Source organism: Rhinatrema bivittatum, chromosome 4, assembly GCF_901001135.1.
Source record: "Rhinatrema bivittatum chromosome 4, aRhiBiv1.1, whole genome shotgun sequence".
Taxonomy (NCBI): Eukaryota; Metazoa; Chordata; class Amphibia; order Gymnophiona; family Rhinatrematidae; genus Rhinatrema; species Rhinatrema bivittatum.
Window position 1 is genome coordinate 405,889,969 of NC_042618.1, and position 20,741 is coordinate 405,910,709.

The 20,741-nt window shown below is 44.3% G+C and overlaps 1 protein-coding gene across 1 annotated transcript in view; it reads right to left on the reverse strand.

The window, feature by feature from the left end:
* The window catches only part of PROK2 (prokineticin 2), a 46,793-nt gene extending 26,762 nt beyond the window's left edge, over positions 1-20,031 (reverse strand). Inside the window, exon 1 of the mRNA XM_029597604.1 lies at positions 19,857-20,031. Within this exon, the coding sequence (XP_029453464.1) occupies positions 19,857-19,973 (117 nt within the window). The 5' untranslated portion in view covers positions 19,974-20,031. The remainder of the gene's footprint in view (positions 1-19,856) is intronic.
* Positions 20,032-20,741: the final 710 nt, after the last annotated feature.

Genomic DNA, 20,741 nt, shown 5'->3' on the forward strand with positions numbered 1-20,741 from the left:
GAACAAAAACCATATAACAGGAAGGCCGAGGCGCAGATACAAATAACAGGGAGAATGAACTTGGGGGCTAGAGTAGCCAGGAAATAAAGGACAGAAAAAAACTGGAGAATGAGAACGTATGAGTATACATGTGATCAAGGTGTAGCTTTGCAAACATACTCAATAGGTATTACCCTAAGATGAACCCTGCATGTTATGCCAGTCATCGCAGATGGCTGCGACCACATCTGCTCACCTCTCTCTTCTCTTCAGTGACTCCACTGGGGAAAGTGGCAGCCTCTGCCAGCTACCGCCGACCCACCTGGCGTTCCCGGGACGGCGTGGGCGCTGCTGACCGCCATCTTGACTCTGTGATCACATAGGCGCGTGCGCGCGCACACAGGTCAGGTTAAGCACTGCTTAACCTGACCTGTGTCAGGACGTCATCAGCATCCCCCGCTGATGACGTCTCCACTCCCGGATACTTAAGCCGACTGAACCTGACCACTGACGACTTGGCAACGAGTTCCCTCATTGCTGATTCCGCACCTCACGATACGGACTTCCGTTCCAGCTCCTACTCTAGCGAGACACCCTCTGGGTACCCGCTCCTCGGAGGGCCCTTCCTTGTCTCTGGCTATCCGCTCCTCGGACGGACCTTCTGCCTTGGGCTATCACTCTACCCAGCATTCCAGGACTACTGCTGGAATGCACCTTGCTGTGAGTACTCTGAATCCTTGGATTACTTCCTACCTCCGGTGTACCCCGCGCTGCAGGCCACTACCACATTCACCTTCATAGGACCTCCTATGAGCACCTCATCCTGTGGACCTCCTCCATACCATCATCTGTGGGAATCCTCTGGCATACCCCGTGCTGCAGGCCACTACCATCCCTGATCTACTTGAGGAACCCTGCTGGTGTACCCTGCACTGCAGGCCACTACCAAGCCATCTGTACGAGAGGACCTTATCGGTGTACCCCGCTCTGTGGACCATTACCGGATTACTACTAGGAGGTAATGGTCTACCCCATCTCACAAATCTACTAGGAGGTAATGGTCTACCCCATCTCATGAACATTGTGCTTGTCTCTGCCCTGCCCTCTTCTCGGGCAGTCCCTCTCTAATAAAGACTCTATTCCACAGTGGTGTCTGAAGCCTGCTGAGACCTCGCCTCCTGATGGTGAGACTCACAAGGCTCCTCCCTATGGGTGGTACCATCACTCCCATTGGCCCAAGGGCCCACAGACATACAAAACCCTAACACTTGCGAAGCCTGAGCTCTGAGTTGAAAAGGGTGAACTGTCTGTTAGCCACAATCCTGCTAAAATGGGGCCGAACTGAACACATTCCGTTAAGATGGTGGACAACGTATGGAAAATGACTTTGATGTCATTTTCTTCCCATTGGACATACCATGTTAATAACCGCCTAGGATAAATCACTGTTTATGTATTACTAATTTATTGTTGATTATATTTATCACTCTTCAGTTATAGTTTAAATTCTGCCCTGTCTTCCATCTCCCATGTTTTACGCTCCCTGTTTAATGTAACTTTACCTTCTACCTAGATGTTAATTGGTTTCCCCCTGTTCTATTGTAAGCCAGTACGATAAGACCTGGTCTTGAGTATCGGTATAGTAAAAGAAGTTAAATAAATAAATAAAATAAAATGTCAAGTCCATTGGTGCTGCAAGTGACCAATTAAGGATAAGCCTGGCAACACGAGCAAGTTCTTATCTTATACTGGTTGAAGTCATCACTATAACCTAAGGTCTGAAGGAGTTTTCCTCTTTTTTGGACACTAGATCCCAGAAGAAAGGTCGACAACCCAAATTGATATGGAAAGTTGAGACAACCTGCAGTTGAACATTTTTGGTTGAGCGGGAAGAGCCACCCGATCACTGAAAAGGATTGTATGCATAGCTTAAAGCGGGCATTAGCATGAAGTTCACAGATTCTTGCAACTGAGGTAACCGCTGTGAAGACCGCCACTTTCCATGTCAAAACTGAAGAAAATTCTTTTGAGAAAAAACGAAAAAAGGGCCCCCTGTGTTGAAAAAGGGCAATATTCAAGTCACCTGGAAAGGGAGATAGTTGCACCAAGGGTAGATGTGGCACAAGTCTCACAAAGCCAGATATCAGTGAATGAGCAGAGAAAGATTTTGAGTGTACTTGAACACAGAAGTTGCTAAGATAGTGAAATATACTTCCATCGGCAGTGTGGCAGGCCCCCAACCAGAGAGGGACAAGTGTTTGGCTCACAAAAAAAAAGTTTGTCCCTTTGGAATACCCAATCCATGAGAAAGTACTGAGTGTTTATCACCCGAACCAGCAGTGTGAGGTATGGAAGGACTAGATAAGAGCCTTCTTTCATTTTAAGTTAATTAATTAATTAATTTATTTATTTATTTATGGTTTTTCTATACCGATCTTCTTACATTATATGCAAATCAAATCGGTTAATGGAGGGTGTGTCCCCAGGTATATAGGGGCATAGTTGGCAAGTCATCCGAGATATACAATTATAGCTGTCTGGGTCATGCTGAAGCTATAAGAAGTAAGGAGACGGTTGTGCAGCCAAAGTTGCACTGACTTAGAAATCAGCAGAAGAGGTGAAAAAAGTTGATGAGGCTTGTCGCTCCTATAGAGAAGAAAAAAACGCCCCTAAACCAGTGAGAATGCTGGGTAGAAATAAGAACACAATCTAGTTTCCTGCACCGTATCAATGCCAACCAGTCAAACTGGTCCCTAATCGCCTAAAAGGATGGTTGATGATTGTCAAAAGGATCACTCGTGTGGTGGAACAGTTTGCTGAAGTGATCCTCCAGCATGTTGAATATTCCAGGAGGTTGGTAGGATGGGTCAATGTCCACATGCACACCCCTCCCTCTTCAATGCTTTCTTGCAGAGAATCTAAGATTCTGTGCATTCCTACTTCTTGATATAAAACAGGGAAACCTGTTAGGCTTTTGAATTAAGATACTCTTCCCTCAAAGGAGATGCGTGAATTGGGGAATAACATATGTTATCACCCCTAAGTTAGCAGACTGATTCCACAGCGGCTCCCTTCACAATACCAGGTGCCCTGAGATCAAAATGATCTCATGTGAATGTCTCTCCTTATCGAGGTGGTGGCCATCACCAGCAAGATCTGGTAAGAAAGAGCGAAAGACAACACTCCATCCTGAATTATAAGGGGGTTTTGCATTAGAGAAAACTCTTGCCATGGAAACCTGTTCTATGGTGGAAGATCACTGGGCTAGCTGATCCCTGTGAGAGCATAGACCCACACATAGATAATAGAAATGTGCTTCGGGTAAAAATTTCGTGTTCGGCTTCGTTTCAAGGCCCCCCCCCGCGGGAATTTCGTTTTTCCTGTGGTTCCGGATTTTCAGGTTAGCGCGCACCAACTAAAAAAAAAATGTTCATGAAATTTCAGAAAAATTTTCGGTTCTCCGGAACCATTCCGAATTAGGCAATTTCGTTGACATTGCCTAATTCGGGAAAAACGATTGCACATAGATAATGTAGATAAAGGGAAGTCAGTGGGACCATATCGCTGCTACCATTTGTCCTGACATAATGACAATCGCTCCAGCTGTCATTGAACTTTGAGAATGAGCGATATTACCTCAGACGCTTGATTCATTGTCAAAAACTCTTTCCTGCAGCTAGTCTATCCATGGTTCAATGGATGTCATTAGTCCAGCCAATACTAGATGTGACATTTGGAGATTGACCAGAAAGTTCAAATTTTATAGAAAAAACAGGCCACCTCGCATAGGGAAAGACAACATAAGCCAGTCATTCAAGTACAGGAAAGAACCATGAATCCCTTGGCAACAGAAGCATGCATCTACCACCACAAGGCATTAGGTAAAGACTCTCAGAGCCGCCGAAAAGGCAAATGGGACTACCCTGTACTGGTAGTGGGAAGAATCCACCTATAAGCAAAGGCAACAGCAATGTGAAAAATGGATGGGTATATGAGCTTTTAGATCAGTTAGCCTGAGAGTGTAAATCCCTTCCGAAATTATCATCTTTTTTTTCTATGGAAGGGAAACGCCTTCTGAGGGAATACCTTCTGAATCCCTAATGAAGCAGACTTTTCATTAAAGGGCTTCACTTCCAGAAAAATGGCTTCAATCATCATGAGATACTGGGGATTAGAAATACGGGGAGTAGAAATCTTGTCTAAGCAGGGGCACAGAGACTGGTGTTATCAATGGATGATGAAGAAGTGTTTGTGCTTCATGGTGAGACTGCATCAACTGAGATAAATATGGAGTAAAATTCGAAACGTGTGGAGGGGATGGCAGCCAGGAGCAATGGTAATATCATCCAGACCCCACGATTCGGAGGACCTCTAGGTCCTTGTCTATCTGACACCACGTTTCAAAAAAAAAAAAAAAAAAAAAAAAAAAGATTTGGATCCTGTCCCACTGCAGAACAGAGTTCGGAGGGATGAAAAATCGGCCTGGGCTTGTGCCAGCTTTTTCTGTTGCCTTAGACTGGTGGCCTTCCTGCTGCCAGAGTGTGGCCAGAGATGGTTGCCAATATTGGGTTGAAAGAGACGGTAGGTGGTATTGCTAGAATACCCAGAATTGACTCCTGGGACAGCATGACCGTTGGTAAGTGTAGAATGTGCTTGGGGATCCATGATAGGGTTGGACTATTACATTCTGTTACTTTATTTATCAGAGTGACTAAGTACATCCAGTGTCTTCTCATCAAAATTAAATTGGATGCTATTTGCCCTTGGCCACATCATACACCGAGCTCCAGTTGAAGATGACAGGTGGAAAAAAAAAAAAAAAGAGTTGAAAAGTTCATAAACAGAACTGAGAAGGTGACAAACTCACCCTTCTGACTTCAAAAGCAGTTATGGGCAATAAAACCCCGTCTCCCACAGACTGCAGGAAAAACCCCTCTGATGTTGAATACGGTTGCTAGGATATTAGGCCACATAGAACCGGTGCTTAGAGATACGGGTAGGAAATATGGAGCTTCAGAAGAACTCTTTGCTAAGAAAGTCTAGGAGCCTTATTCAGGTAGGATGACCGCAAACCCTGGGAAATTGGAACTCTACAACTGAGATTCAGCTTTGTAGCTGTAGGAATGTCAGAGATGGGTGTTTCTATTTTATTATTGGTGAACAGTTCAGAATGTTGTAGAATGGGAGAGCCACTGGATCTAAAGGGGCATCCAATATCTGATGGGATACAAAGAGTTCCATGGAAGGGACTTTGATGGTAACAAGTGAAAGTTCAATAGAGTTACATATGTAAAGCATATATATATATATATATATATATATATATATACAGATAGAGCTCAGATCTAAGTATACAGGCACTTTTGAAAATCAGGCTCTAAGCTGTGTTCCCACCTGTTCCACAAACTTTGAATATGACGAGGTTCCGGTGTGATGTCAGGCATATTTGGAAATGTGTCAGAAGATATATACATAGGACTTTGTCTGAAGGTAAGGGTTTACTAACCCAGGACTTCAAGGACAATGAAGACGAACCAGGGAGAACTGCTGGCAGCTTTAGAGGGAGAAAAAAGGGAATAGATGTGTTCCATAGCCGTGGACAGCCACGACCGTGGTCCCCTACCTCACTGCGGCAGCGACCCACTGCGGAAGCTCCCGACATAACTGCTGGGCCGGTGCCCGACGCTTCGGCGCGGGTCCCCGGTCTGACCGCCGGGTAGGGAGCTATCCCTGCTCCCTCCTCGCGGCGTCCCTGCAGCCTTTCCTCCGTGGAGGAAATCCAAGATGGCTGCCGCCATCTTTAGGTGCGAGGCTGCGCCTCCTCATTAGAATTAAAGGGACCTGATCCCTTTAACCACCTACAGCTGTTCCCTATGAGCCAGAGCAGAGGAAGTATAAAAGGAGGCTTCCTCTGCTCATTCCTTGACTTGGCATGTGGCGCAGTGCCTAAGTTGAAGAGACCTTGATTCAAAGATTGTGGGATCGAGTCCCACTCTTGGCGCTTCCTAGAATTGATTCCATGTTCGTGGGTCCCTGCCCACACTTCCTTGAACTTAAGAATGCTTGTTTCCAAGCTTGGGGGTTTAAGCTCCCCCTTCAAGAATTTCTACATCTGTAGATCCAGAATGACTCACTACCTTGTTCAAACTGCTGCTTGCCCCAGGGCTCACTCCTGTTGATTGGCTGTCCATGACCCTTTGTCTGGACTTCTGGTTCCCACTGATGGCCAGTGATGTGGCCTGGTAGGATGAAGATCGAGCACTGCTACGAACTGTCTCTTGTAGTGCTGTTTAAGTATGCTTGCTTCGGTGAGTCTTCCTGTGCTTTGGATCCTTGTTCCTGTCTTGACTTGGTGTTCCTGACTTTGGATTGGCTAGCAGTGATTCCTGGTGTGTGACTTTGGACTGGTAAGTGACGACCCTCTGGCACTTGACCTTGGACTTCTTCTTGACCATTGTCTTCAAGGGCCCAGTGGTCCAGGTCCCTACGGGCTCCTCCTGGGGGGACCATGGGCTTCCAGTGGCGAAGTCAGCTCCTTTCCTCGATGGCACGACCCTTAGTCTGCCGCCTCAGTCTCCAGTGCCAAGGGTCAGCTGGTCACGTCTTCTGTTCCTGCCTCGCCACCTGATGGGAGAACCTATGGATCTTCCTCCTAAGGTATACCATCCTCCCATCAGCCCAAGGGTTCACAAGCCTGAGCATAACAATAGAGGAGCCAAGAGGGCAGCTTAACCCGGGCCACAGCTCTGCTTGCTCGCAAAGACTTCCTCTAAGAGTTTCCTCTTTTTACTTGAGAAATGCCTGTGAAGAGAAGGGGAAGATAAGAACCTGTCCCTCGGCTCCCCAAACCTTACCCAGGCAGATAACAATCCAGCAGTGTGCAGGGTCAGCACTTTATGTGGGGGCTGGAGTTCCAGCTGCCACAGCATGTGAAGGAGGACCTGCTGCAACTTTGGAGGAGGTGTCGTTGAGCCCCCAGGATGATTGTGGGTCGCTGTGACACGGATGGCCTCTGTGTTGGGGACCACGAGGAGCTCTGAAGCAGAAGTCTCCCCGCTACAGGTTGAGGGAGCAATGCTGTAGGTTGCACCCGCGCTCACATCCTCTCTGATCGAGAGTGAAAATGCCATAATACCTGCATCAGCGGTTACAAGTTTTCAAGTGTTGAATGGAGGTGAGAGTTTTCCAGATATGTTTTTACCGAATGTTGTAACAGCATATAGCTTGGAAAAACCTGCTATAGTAACCCTAGATTCACTCTGGGAACTAATTTCGTCTATGGGAAAAAATTTTCAGACTGTTCATTGAAGATAAATTCATTGTCTCAGCGAGAGGGCTCTTTAGTCAAGTTTAATGAAAATCAGTAAAAAGAAATTTCAGAAAAGATTAAGAATATGGAAGAAGAAATACAACATGTGAAAAGAGTTCAATCTACAATTACTCAGGACTGTTCTGCCCTGAGTTGGAAAGTGGAATTCATTGAAAACACTTTAAGACACCTTAATCTGCGAATTTTGAATTTCCCGAGGGTCGTAGGAGAGGTTCCTAGAATTTCTATCAGAAGATATTTCCTGGAAGTATTAGGCTTTACAAATGAATCCGCTCACCCTCTGGATAAAGTCTACATTCTACCATCTCGCTCTGGTGTTCAGCTTTGGAATTCTTCATTGGACTTAAATAATCTTTCAGAGTATTTAGAGTCATCTAATTTTGAAATAACAGAGAGAGCTACATTGTTGATATCTCTATATACTGAAAACGATCTTAGTAGTGTGATGAAAAGTTATTTTAGGAATTCTAATGCATTATTTATGGGTCAAAAAATCAGGATTTTTCCTGACTTAATAAAAACTACTCGAGAGAAGGAAGGGTTTTCTAGCCTTAAGACAGGACACTAACTATTGGTGCTACTTTCTTTCTAAGATTCCCATGCAAATGCATTGTAAAATATAATAGAGATACTTATATTTTCTTCATACCAGAACAGCTTAAAAGCTTCATAGATTCAAAAAAGGTCATGTTTCAATCGGGTAACATCTAAACACTTGAGATCATCTTGTATTGATAGAGTAGTACTGTAAGCTAAGCCATTTCTATTTTTTATTTCCTTACTCCTAAAATTGCTGATACCCTCCCCCTCCAGGGTATGTGGTCTAATGGGTACTGTAAAAAATCGTTTCCCAAATGTGTTTATTCTTTGTTAAATTGTTGTATTTGATACCATATTTCCTTGCAAAGTGGATACGTTGTATGATTGTTGTAAAATGAATAAACAATAAATTTAAAAAAATAAATAAATAAAGCCCAGTCAGCAACCTCTGAACAGTCTTACTTCACTGCAATTGTGTGAGAAGATCTAGAATTTCGTATCAAGAGTTCTGAGACAGTGTTAACCATGGTAGGTGACATTGGGACTCCAATCTAATGGATTATTCCTTCTGTTTCCTTAAATAACCAGGCAAAAAAAAAATGTTGTACTCTGCCTGTGTTAAGTGGCTCCTTAAGAATTGCCAAAAGATGTGTTATTGAATCTATAATAGTATATTATATTTATTTGCAGACTGCTTGATTGACTGATGTGCTCTATGACCCAAAGCAGAGTTTCTCCTGTTTTTTTTTTTGTTTTTTTTTTTAAGTGAAATAGCTAGAATGCCTAATTAGGAGCTCTCATCTTAGAATGAATGAGGGCTGAGGTAATTGAAGAGTGTAGGTAAGCCCTTCAGCAGGGCCTGCATACACCTTATTCTCCTCCATGTGTCTTCTGCTTTGAGTGCCTCTATGCTCTGTTTGCTTCAGTGCCTTGATGCTTCTGTGCTTCTAATGTGTTGAGTGCCTCGAGGCTTTGAAAGCCTTGATATGGCGAGTGAGTGCTGCATGCATCAATGCATGGTGCATTGAGCATGTCCCTCAATGCGCCATGCGCATCTAGGACCAGATTTTCAAAAGGTTTCGCTCCTGCGTGCGCAGATTATAAAATCGGGTGTACATGTGCACGCGCCAGGTAGCGCGCGCTCATGTACGCCCACGCGCAACCTTTTAGAATCTACCCCCTAGTGTGTTTCTCAATGTGCCATGCGCATTCAGTGATGTACCACGCATCAAGCACACCCATCGGCACATTATAGTGCTGATTTAGATTTCCTTGACCTTGGTTTCAGCAAATGTAACCATCGACCCCGTGATACTGATTTAGGCCTACAGGGAAGTGAATGAGGTCCTCCTGCTCAATCCATTTCCCCACAACGCAAACACTGAACTGCAAGAGGAGGAATCCACTGCTGCCTCTGGGAGACTTTTGCAGTGTCTCTGTGCATGGCTCTATGGAGTGATAAGAACATGGATAGGTCTACCGACATCTTCGGAGCAATTAGGAATATCATATTGTGAGGGACCTCGTCTCGCCATAGATGTTGGTCTTCCTTTCGAGGAGGCACAATGTTTTGGTTTTTTTGTAGCATCAAAAAGTGCTGTAATGTGCGCTGCAGGGCAGAAAGGCAATGAAAATGAGGAAAACTGAAAAAAAAGAAACAAAATTTTAAAAGATTAAATATCTGGAGAGATTAGGAACACTTCCGGGCTGTGCTCATAACAAAAAAAAAAACAGATGGAAAAGGCACTCGAGGCAATGGAGACACGGGAACTCCCGCACATGTTCAGTAGAGCTCAAAGCTCTTCTAGCTTGGAGAGACAAGTCCATTCGGTGTCACCAGATGACATCACCCACAGATCATGTCTAATTCAGCCCTGCTTATCGACGGTAAATAGTATTTAGGATTCTTTTATATTTTGCTTTCACTGTAAACTGAGAAAGGTTTACTAATTGTCTTGCTCTAATGAAGCCATGTCCGAGCCCAAAGGTTTAAGTGGAGATGAAATCAGTCTCCTGTGCACAGGAAAAAGCTATGCACATTTGTCAAGTATTCTAGTGCTTGATATATTTAACAAATAATGTAGTTCCAGAAACCTATATCAGGCGCATTACCATCACTACCTCTAATATTCTTTTCTAAACTGTTCCCAAATATGTAAAATAGAATTTTGGAAGTTTAGCAATAAGATTACTGTTCAACCTGAAAATGACAAAAAGGTTCTTTAAACGCTTCAGCGTAGGTATGAACTGAGACTGAAAACAGAGTTGATAATTGAATCCCAACAAAGTGCAGTTTAACCATGCATTCATTGTTTTAATGTCACTGTCTTCCAGGTTTTGATTTCTCATCCTTCATACCTGCATAATTATAATTGAAAAATGCAGTAAGCTGTGGAGTCTGAAGGTTCTGAATTTTTATTTCTAAATAGTTATTCTGGAGAAATTTTTTGAAACCCCTAGTCTATTGCTAAACCTATATGGGATATTTTATTGAAATTTTGTTCCAGTCAAATATTAAGTTGAATATTAATCCACTTTAACATCAGTGGGTTATTCCCCCCCCCTTTTAAAATTCAGCCATTGACCTATTATCCAACTGCCAAGTAACCAACTAGTCCAGAGGTGACCAACTCCGGTCCTAGCTTTCAGAATATCCATAATGCATATGCTTGAGATATAGCAGTATACAACGGAGGCAGATGCAAATCTCAAGCATATTCATTGTAGATATCCTGATTACCGGACCTTTCTGTGGCTCTTCAGGATCTGAGCTGGCTACCCCTGGACTAGCCCAGCGATGGATGTACCAGTGTTGGATATTTTTTTTTTTTAAGTCCAGATAAGCGACCCCACAAATGCAGTTGGTCACCAGGGAGGCATCCCTCTACCAAATCAGCTGCCTTGTTTGGACTTCAGAGGCCTCTGCTGTCTAACACCCTGCCTAAGCCTCTCTCTCATCCATATTCTCTCATTGACTTGTAATGTGTTGCCTTCTGGGTAATGACCAGATATGAAACAATTCCAATTACATGATCTAAATCTGGTTCGAAGGGGGACAGATATTAGATACTGCTATATTTTCATTGATGAACCTGAACAAATCTTTGTAGTGAAACATAATTGCAATTTCCTCTAAAGTTAAATAAGTTATATAAGGTATACAAACTATATAAGTTATATATATAACTTATGTATAAGTTATACAAAATCTCATTTTTGGACTCCATGTGCAAGGTGTAGAAAGCGGGGAGATACTCTTTTCACATGATGTGGCAACATAATGGAATTAGAACCTAATGAAAGAGATAATAATAATAATAATAATAATAATAAAGTAATCAAGTAATCATTCCTCCTTTCTCTCTTGTTGTGCTAAAAAAGAAAAAAAAAGATATGAATTTGAGAGGTTAGGAGCCTCTGATTCTGTGGGAAGTTTATCACCTTAATTAGAAGGACTGCCCTACATAGAATCCACATCTTGGTGGAGTTTCTTCTCACCATGGAGGAATCAATTTATGTCATTAGAGGCTACAGTTGTATATCTGATAGGGATGGGCATTTGGCAGAAACTATTTCATTTAATTTCATTATCAAAATGAAATGATTGAAAATCTAATAAAATTTTGTTCATTTTCACGGATCAATTTTGAAAACAAAATTGATCCATCAGGCCTAAGCCCAGGGCAAAGTTAGGGCCTTGCCTATGGAATAGGCCAAGACCCAAAGCAAGGGCCTCGGTCTAGGCCAGAGTGTGATACTGGGGCCCAAGGCTGGGGTGTTACCTAGGTATAGGCTGCGGCCCAATGCACGAACCATGGCCTAGGCCCAAGGGCGATGCTGGGGCCTTGATCAAGACTCTAAAAATGTAAAAAAAAAAAAAAATTTCTTACCTGCTCTGTGGAACCAGTGTCATGGTCCAGGCCTGACGCCGTGACCTCACCCGGAGGCTGGGTCCAAATGCTGGGGCATTGGCCAAGACCCAGGCCTGAATCATGACTGAATGCAGAGGCTAGGCTCATCTGTCGGAGCCTCGGGTAAGGCATGGGCCACAGAGCGACGCATGAACCGCAATCTAGACACGAGCACAATGCTGGAACCTTGACTGAGACCCCCAAAATTGTAAAAAAAAAAAAACGTGCCTGCTCCGGGGATCCAGCACTGTAGTCAAGACCCAGGCCCAATGCCTGGGGGCCCAGGCCCAATTCCGGGACCCGACCAGGAGGCTGGGTCCCAATGCCTGGGCCTTGGCCTAGGCCAGGGCCTGCCACAACCGAACCCAGAGGTCAGGTCCCAATGCCAGGGCCTTGGCCTGATGCTGAATCCCAACGCTGAGGCCGGGTCCCGAGCCAGGGCCTCAGACTGATGCCACTACCTGATCCAGAGTTTGGGTCACAATGCTGGGGCCTTGCCCTGGACCCAGGCCCAATGTCGGGGCTAAGTACCAGGCATAGTGACCTGGCCTCCAGGCCCATGCCCCGGCCTAGGCGCCGGCATCGGGACCCAATCTTTGGGTTGGGTCGCAGCATTGGGGCTCTGTCTGGGCCAAGGCCCTGGCATCAGGACCTGGCCTCCAAATCGGGTCGTGGCATTTGGCCTAGTCACAGGCCCATGCCTAGGCCGAGGCTCCAGCATCGGGACCCAGCATTCGGGTTGGGTCATGGTGTTGGAGTTGTGTCTGGGCCGAGGTCCTTGCATTTGGACCTGGTCTCCAGGTCGGGTCCCAGCATTGTGCCTGGGTCCAGGGTGAGGCCTCGGTGTCGGGACTCGGCCTCCAGGCCTGGATCCGGGCCCCAGCCAAAGCCAAGGCACTGTCATTGGGACACAGCCTCTGGGTTGCATCCCGGTGTCGTACCTGAGTCTGGGCCAAGGCCCTGGCTTTGGGCCTGGGCCTGTACACAGGCCCCAGCTTAGGCATTGGGATCCAGCCTCTGGACTGGGTTGCGGCATCGGGCAAAGGCCCAGGCGTTGGGTCCTAGCCTTAAACCTTGTGCTTTGCATAGGCTGTAGGCCCTGGTTGAGGTGACCTAGTGCAGTTTAGGCCTACACAAGACCGATGCTTCAGCCTGGGCCTAGATGTTGGGATCATCCCGACACTTTGACCCAGGCTGAAGTCTTGGCCTTTCGTAGGCTAAGGTACATCTCTGCGATCTTGGTCTATACCATTTGCGGGGCCCAGGCCTCGGCATCAGATCCCCACCGGACTGTTTAAGTAGGGGCCAGAGAGGATCCCAGCCCTGTCATTTTTTCGTATGCGAGGCTGTGGGAAGCCCCATTTCTTTTTTTTGTTTGTTTTTGGGTTTTGATTTTTGTTTAAATATTTATTTTGTTTAATGAAATAAACAAAACAAACATTTGATGAAACAAAATTTGTGGAAAAGCAAAAACCCGAAAACGAAATGAAAAACAAAACAAAAATTTTTCTTCTTCCCACCCCTGATATTTGATAAGGTCCGGAATACATGGATCATATATTTCAGTATGGATTTCTGACTTTGATTTTATGTGTTCAAGACATACTGACTGTTCTGATCCTTGAGATGATTTGATGACTGCTTGTGAATTCATAATGAGAACGCTGAATTCAGGTTTGGTTTTTTTTTCACATGTTCTTTTCTTGGAAAATCTGACAAAGACATATTTTAAAAACCTTGCAGTAGAAATACCTATATTATATAGGATGTGTCAAATGGAGGAAGCTATAAAGAAAAGATATGATAGAAATATATGCAGTCTTAGATCAATCCCAAACTGTTTAATTATAGTTTTAGACTTTCATACTAGGCACTTCCACTTAGATTCCTTTGTTTTGCCTTATATATAATCATCAGTCTATATTACTGTGTTTTGTTATGCCTTTTTTTTAAAAAGACTTTTGCCATGAGACCATGTTTCAAAGCGGGATCTGCATCAGGGGATCACCAATTCTTTTCCATTTCAGTCCTTTTTACTAAAAAGAATATAGTGTACAAGTGTGAAATATGACCACCTGTCGCTATGATATTAAGTTAAATAAGATTATTTAATAAACTCATAGGAAGAAATCACAGAAACAAAACAGCACAAGTCAAGCAATAATATCTAATAATAATGACCAGGTACAATTTGCATGTAAGTCTTGCCAAAATGTGTGTGCATAATTCTTGCACTTGTTTGGAAAACAAAAATAATGAAAACTCCAGCACAGTGTGTGAGCTCAGATGCTCCCAAAAAGCAGGAGCCATTTCATCCATCATACTTTACAACTACATCTAAGATTTACAGCTCCCCCGCCCCAAGAAAAGCCTTCACACAAGGTCGTAATATCAGAGATTATGTTGTTAAATCTAACCTTTCATCTAGTATATTGATCCAGAGAGTCCTTTAAGAGAGCATAAACCATGTGGATCGTGCTATTTTTGTGACCTAACTATGCCTGAGGCAACATGGAAAGATCCAGTTATCGGTAGAACTTTTAAAGTAAGGGGTGCCACCAGCTGTCTCTCTACATTTGTGAACTATTTCATCAGATGTCCATGCCTGAAACCATATATTGGCAGAACAAAACATATGATCAAGACCTGGCTTGTGGAACACTGCAGTTGCCTGAAAATAGGGAAGACCCAGGCACTCTTAGTAGAACATTGTTTAGATCAAAAGCATGACTTTCATAATCTGAAGTGGGGTATCATTGAGCAGATACAGGAATGTTCCTGTTGAGACCATTGCTGCTCGACGTCTCCACTCCGCCCTCCTCACCTCTTTGGCGACTCCCTCTTGCTCAAGTGGAAGGTTGGCCGCCGCGGCGTCTCTCTGCTGTCTTCCTCCGACGTCCCCGGGGCAGCTCGACGCTGCGATCCGCCATGATTCACAAGGGCCTAAGGGCACGCGCGCCACGCGGCCCAGACTGATATACCAGCAGTGGTGCGAACCTCAGGGGCGTCCCCCTGAGATGACATCATCAGTACTGGATATATAAGGTCTTAGAAATCGCTAACTAAAGGAGTTAGCAAGAAAGGAAAAGGATTCATTCTAAACTATTCTGCCTCCTCGGATTTACCAGGGGTACCCGCTCCTCGGGGGCCTCGCTCTCTCTTTGTTTTTCAGGTCACAGTCAGGAACCGGCACTCGCTCCTCAAGGGCCCATGTTCCCGGACTGGTTACATAAGAACATAAAAACATGCCATACTGGGTCAGACCAAGGGTCCATCAAGCCCAGCATCCTGTTTCCAACAGTGGTCAATCCAGGCCATAAGAACCTGGCAAGTACCCCAAAACTAAGTCTATTCCATGTTACCGCTGCTAATAATAGCAGTGGCTATTTTCTAAGTCAACTTAATTAATAGCAGGTAATGGACTTCTCCTCCAAGAACTTATCCAATCCTTTTTTAAACACAGCTATACTAACTGCACTAACCACATCCTCTGGCAACAAATTCCAGAGTTTAATTGTGCGTTGAGTAAAAAAGAATTTTCTCTGATTAGTTTTAAATGTGCCACATGCTAACTTCATGGAGTGTCCCCTAGTCTTTCTATTATCAGAAAGAGTAAATAATTGATTCACATCTACCCGTTCTAGACCTCTCATGATTTTAAACACCTCTATCATATCCCCCCTCAGTCATCTCTTCTCCAAGCTGAAAAGTCCTAACCTCTTTAGTCTTTCCTCATAAGGGAGCTGTTCCATTCCCCTTATCATTTTGGTAGCCCTTCTCTGTACCTTCTCCATTGCAATTATATCTTTTTTGAGATGCAGCGACCAGAATTGTACAGTTTTCAAGGTGCGGTCTCACCATGGAGCGATACAGAGGCATTATGACATTTTCTGTTTTATTCACCATTCCCTTTCTAATAATTCCCAACATTCTGTTTGCTTTTTTGACTGCCGCAGCACACTGAACTGACGATTTCAATGTGTTATCCACTATGACGCCTAGATCTTTTTCTTGGGTTATAGCACCTAATATGGAACCTAACATTGTGTAACTATAGCATGGGTTATTTTTCCCTATATGCATCACCTTGCACTTATCCACATTAAATTTCATCTGCCATTTAGATGCCCAATTTTCCAGCCTCACAAGGTCTTCCTGCAATTTATCACAATCTGCTTTTGATTTAACTACTCTGAACAATTTTGTATCATCTGCAAATTTGATTATCTCACTTGTCGTATTTCTTTCGTATTTGCTGAATACTCTTTCTGCCTGGAAGTCATCGCTGCCTACTATACCAGTGAGTTATCTTCTCTCTCTCAGAGCTTTCCCTGGAAGCAGACACTTGCTCCTCGAGGGCCTAACCTATTCCAACACCTGGACTACTTCTAGAGACGTGTGAGTGTTACCATCAAGGCTCTATTCCTGAACTCTGCATACCCTGCCTACTCACTATATTCAGTTTCTCTACAGCTCAGTTATCCAGGATCGCTGTTCCAGTACCTGAGGGACTACAGCCCTGCCGGGCACTTCCAGCTCACTACTGCCACCTCTGGTGGTTCAATATACTGTTTAATAAAAGAACTAGTGTGTGTCTTTCTCAGTACTCTGAGCCTGACCGGTGATCCCTCTCAGGATCTTCCCTCGGGGGCGTGGTCATCTGCCACCGGCCCAAGGATCCACCCACAACTACCTCAAACACCAATAGTTCCAGGGGAGGTGACTGACAAGCTCATTTAAATTGCAGAGAACAATTCTGCATCTACTCTCTTAATTCTTCCTCACCATCTGGATATCAAATGGTGCACCATTAATCAATAAAAAGAAGATAAGTGTAGCCCATCAAAAAACTTAGCTCCTGTGTATTAGTATTTATTTTTTAATATACCAATCATGCTTCTTCCAATCATGAATATATTTTTGCGATCAGCTGGCTATGAGGAGTGGCTTAAGTAATGTTGAAATCAAGCAGGTATTATCACAAGAAACCTTGCTTTTACTTTTGATGCCAGCTCTAAGCAGAGATGCTGATCTGATGAAGGTCTCTAAATCCAAGCTGTGTTTTCTAATTCTTGTGTTTGAGTTGTGCTGTTTGTTTTTATGATAACTTCCTATGAGTTTCTTTAATAATTTTGTTTAATTTAAAATCATATCTACACATGGTCATGTTTCACAATCGGACACTATTTTCTTTTTAGTAAAAAGAATTGAAATATCAAATTTGCAATATCAAAGGCCACAGAATGATGGAAAAGAATTGGATATGCCCTTCTTTGAAACATGGACCTATGTCAAAAGTCTTAAAAAAACCCCAACCACATAACAAAAAACATTAACAGATACACTGTTTGTGATTAATGAACACAGACCGATGATTATATATAAGGCAAACAAAGGTATCTAACTGGATGTGCCTAGTATGAAGGTCTAAAACTATAATTAAACTGTTCTAGATTGATCTAAGGCTGCAAATATTGGCGTATTCTGTGTATACGTAATCTATTGCAGTCACCCATTTTGACATTTGATTATTTAGCACATGCCTTTTCATTGCTCAAGGTTAGTTACATCCAGGTGCAGTATGTAATACTTTCTTACCTCAAGAAATATATACAGGCTAGTTGATTGGCAGTTGCTCAAGGAATGAGCCATTACATTCTCTTTTCAGTTTGATACTTATTAATATGTACATTTTCAGGCCCATGCAATACCGTGCACTGGGGTATCCTTTTTAGCGTGACCCCTTATTTAAATAATGCATCGTGCGCCCAGGAGAGGTGGCTGGACATGCGTTAGGAGAGTGGGTGCCCAGTCATGAGTGCAAGCTGATATTGCATCAGCCTGCGTATTAACTAATAATTCTTCTAGTCTACAAATCTATAAAAAAAAAGAGAATCTGCCAACATTCTCTAAATTATTTCTGATCTAAAGTAAAGTGAAATTAAGAACATATTCAAGAATACTGTGCTGGTAAACATCTGAATATTTTAGAATTGCCAAGCAGTGCATCTGGATATTGTATGCCTGTTGGATATTTTCAAATGATTTTTGTCAGTGCCCTCGCTGAAGTAAGTAATTACTCAGCAAATTTCAATAAGAGGTAAAGCAACAGGCAGGACTTATAGTACAATTCAGAAAAGGCAACAGACCTTAAAAGAGCTGGATTGACAGTTTACCATTTTTTTGTATATATGCAACGTGCTCCCTATATGGAAGGCTTTGGTTTGGGTTTTAAAAAGCATTATTTCCAGCTCTGTTAAAAAAAAAATCATACGCAATACAATACGAGATGTACCCACAATAAATGTGCACCGAAATGTCTCTATTAATAAACATGAATCAAATTGCGCTTAGTATTCACTACGCAATAACACAAGCACTCCAAAGCGTCTTAATATTGCTTGTTGATAAACATCCAAGGACTCCTTCTGTAAAAACTTCAGGCAAACTCCTCTTCTTAGCACTGCATAAGCATGCGAGTCAGCAAAGACGAAACTCAATCTGCCCTTTCAGAGTCGGCTACAGCACTATTCAAATACTTTTCCTGCTGATTTTAAATGTATGGCTACAAACGAATTCGTGTCTGCGTCTCTCATTCCTGCTCTGCTTTAATACCGTCCAGGTGCTGAGTTTAGACAGGTGCAAATAAACTTCAAGCATTTAACGAATATACTCTGGGCAGTATAGTAACTGCAAGACATACTGGCTCCAAAGCCCCCAGGAGTGCAACCAATTTAAAAACACGTTTCCCTGGAAAGTTGTGCGTTCGCTTCGAGTCTATAGCAGGTGGGGCGGGAGTCAGGGTTTCTATCATCTAAGATGCTCGCTAGCACCGACTGGGGAAGGATCCGGCAGAGACGGATAATTACTGTCCAAAGTCATAAACCCGGGCAGTGTCCGAGATGATTTGTGCCCGCGCCGATCCTTCACCGAACTTTCTTATTGTAAGAACTACATGGATCCGATTCGAGCCACTTGGCATGTACTGGACTGCCTGATAAATCCCTTTATCCTGTCCAAGGCAGGGGGCATGGAAAGTATCAGTGGGACTGGGATGTTATCTCCCGTGGCAGGTCGAGGAGCCCCTGCCTAGAAGACACCTAGAAATATGCTCAGCGCAAAGTCCGAAAATCGAAGATCTAGCTCGTTACCTTCCACACCTCCCTCAGGAAAACTATTCGCTAAACTTAAAGAGAGCCACAGAACTGAAAAGGAATTTAGGAAACAAGGACTTTCCCTCGGGAAACCTTGGGCTGGAATCAGCTGTTTGGAGTGTTAGAAATATGCATTTTTTACACTAAAATGGGAGCTAGAAGCGCTAATGAAAAGGATTGGAGCTGTGTAAACTTAAAATTTAAGAATAATCATTCAGCTATGAAAAACAGTCCTCGGGTTTCCCTCCCTGATTATAATTATTCGTGTTCGCTCGATAAGACATAACGGCAACATTTTGGAGATATTTCTGAGTACATTCTGGAGGACTCCCACTACAATAAATGTGACTTTTTGTTACTGTCATTATGGGAGTTGGATTAAATGATCTTGCATCTGCATCTTTGGTTGGGAAGAACCATCTCCCCCTCCCCTTGACTCTTGCTAAATATTCCCGCTGCCCGCGCAGGGAAGTCCCCGACAGTTAATCGCCTGGAAAAATGGATTTTTGTTTTTTTAATTCGGGTATAAATCTGCTTATGTCATGGAGGGGTGGGGGGACCCGGGATTGCCTCATTTCAAGAGCCGACAAGCTGCAGGCCAGAAGGACCGGTGCAGGTGCTGCTCCGTTTTACTAAGGAAGATCTGAAACCAGTTTTGCTCCGGTGCAAAAACCTGCGCGAGAGTGAGTTATCCGCGCGAAAAGGAAGAAATTCCTTTAATTTCCATGACGAAAAACACTGGCGGAAAGTTTTGCACCAGGAGCAAAAAAAAAAAAACCAAAACAAAAAACAAAGCAACTTAAGTCGTGGGGAGCAGTTTACAGGAGAGCCCCCCAGTGCCGGCAGGGAGCGACGGGGAAAGGAAGGTGGGCAGAGGGGCGCTCCCTACCGCGCATGGGAATCGTAGGAAGGCACGAAGCAGCAGGACGTTCGGTCACTTACACCTGTAATGATGGCGCCTTCCCCCGCAGGGAGCAGCAGCAGCAGCAGCAGCAGCAGAAGGGAAGCGGCGGCGGCTGCAGGCAGCAGCGGCGCGCGGCGGCGGCTCGGGGTCCTCATGGCGGAGCCTGGAGCGGCGCTCCTCGGGTCTGCGAGCGCACGGAGCGGAGGGGGCTGAGAGCGGCGGGCTGGCAGGCAGGGCGGGAGTGCAGTGCCCGCTCCGCCGGCCCCTGCACTCCTTATAAAGCTCCGAGGGGACCCCGCCACGCGAGAGAAGGTACCAATCACAAGATGAAGCTCCCCTGAGATGGAGCGGGGGAGGACCCAAGGTCGAGCATGACTGGCGCAAACCTGGAAGGGGACGACGACGGCGACACTCATATCCACTCGCTTATTTCAATTGCAGTCGCAGCGGTGGGGGTGGCCCTGAACCTGAACTTACCTTGTTTTCATTTTTTTTTTGTTTTGTTTCTGAAGTGCCTCATGCGCATCCGTCTCAATTCCCTCTCACTACCCCATTCAGCACATCCTTCACCCCACTCAGCACATCTCTGTGATTTCCTCCTCGCCCCCCATTGTACTCTTAAAATGTTCTCAGTGGTTGCTGCAGTACCTCGGGGGTGAGGATAGGAGGCGGTAGTGCTTACTACCATGTGGTGTTCGGTTGCTACTACCTATAAGAGCCAACTTTTCAAAATGATTGGGAGTGCCAAGCTCAACTACATTAACCCTCTGGACACAGTGAAAGGGTTTACTCAATACTGGAGCAGCTCCAGCACCCACATCTCTTAAACCCAGGATATCTCAGGTATCATCTCAATCTTTCAAATGTTATTTATTTATTTCTAGCCCACTCCTCCCCCCCAAAGTTCACTTCTCTGCCCCCCC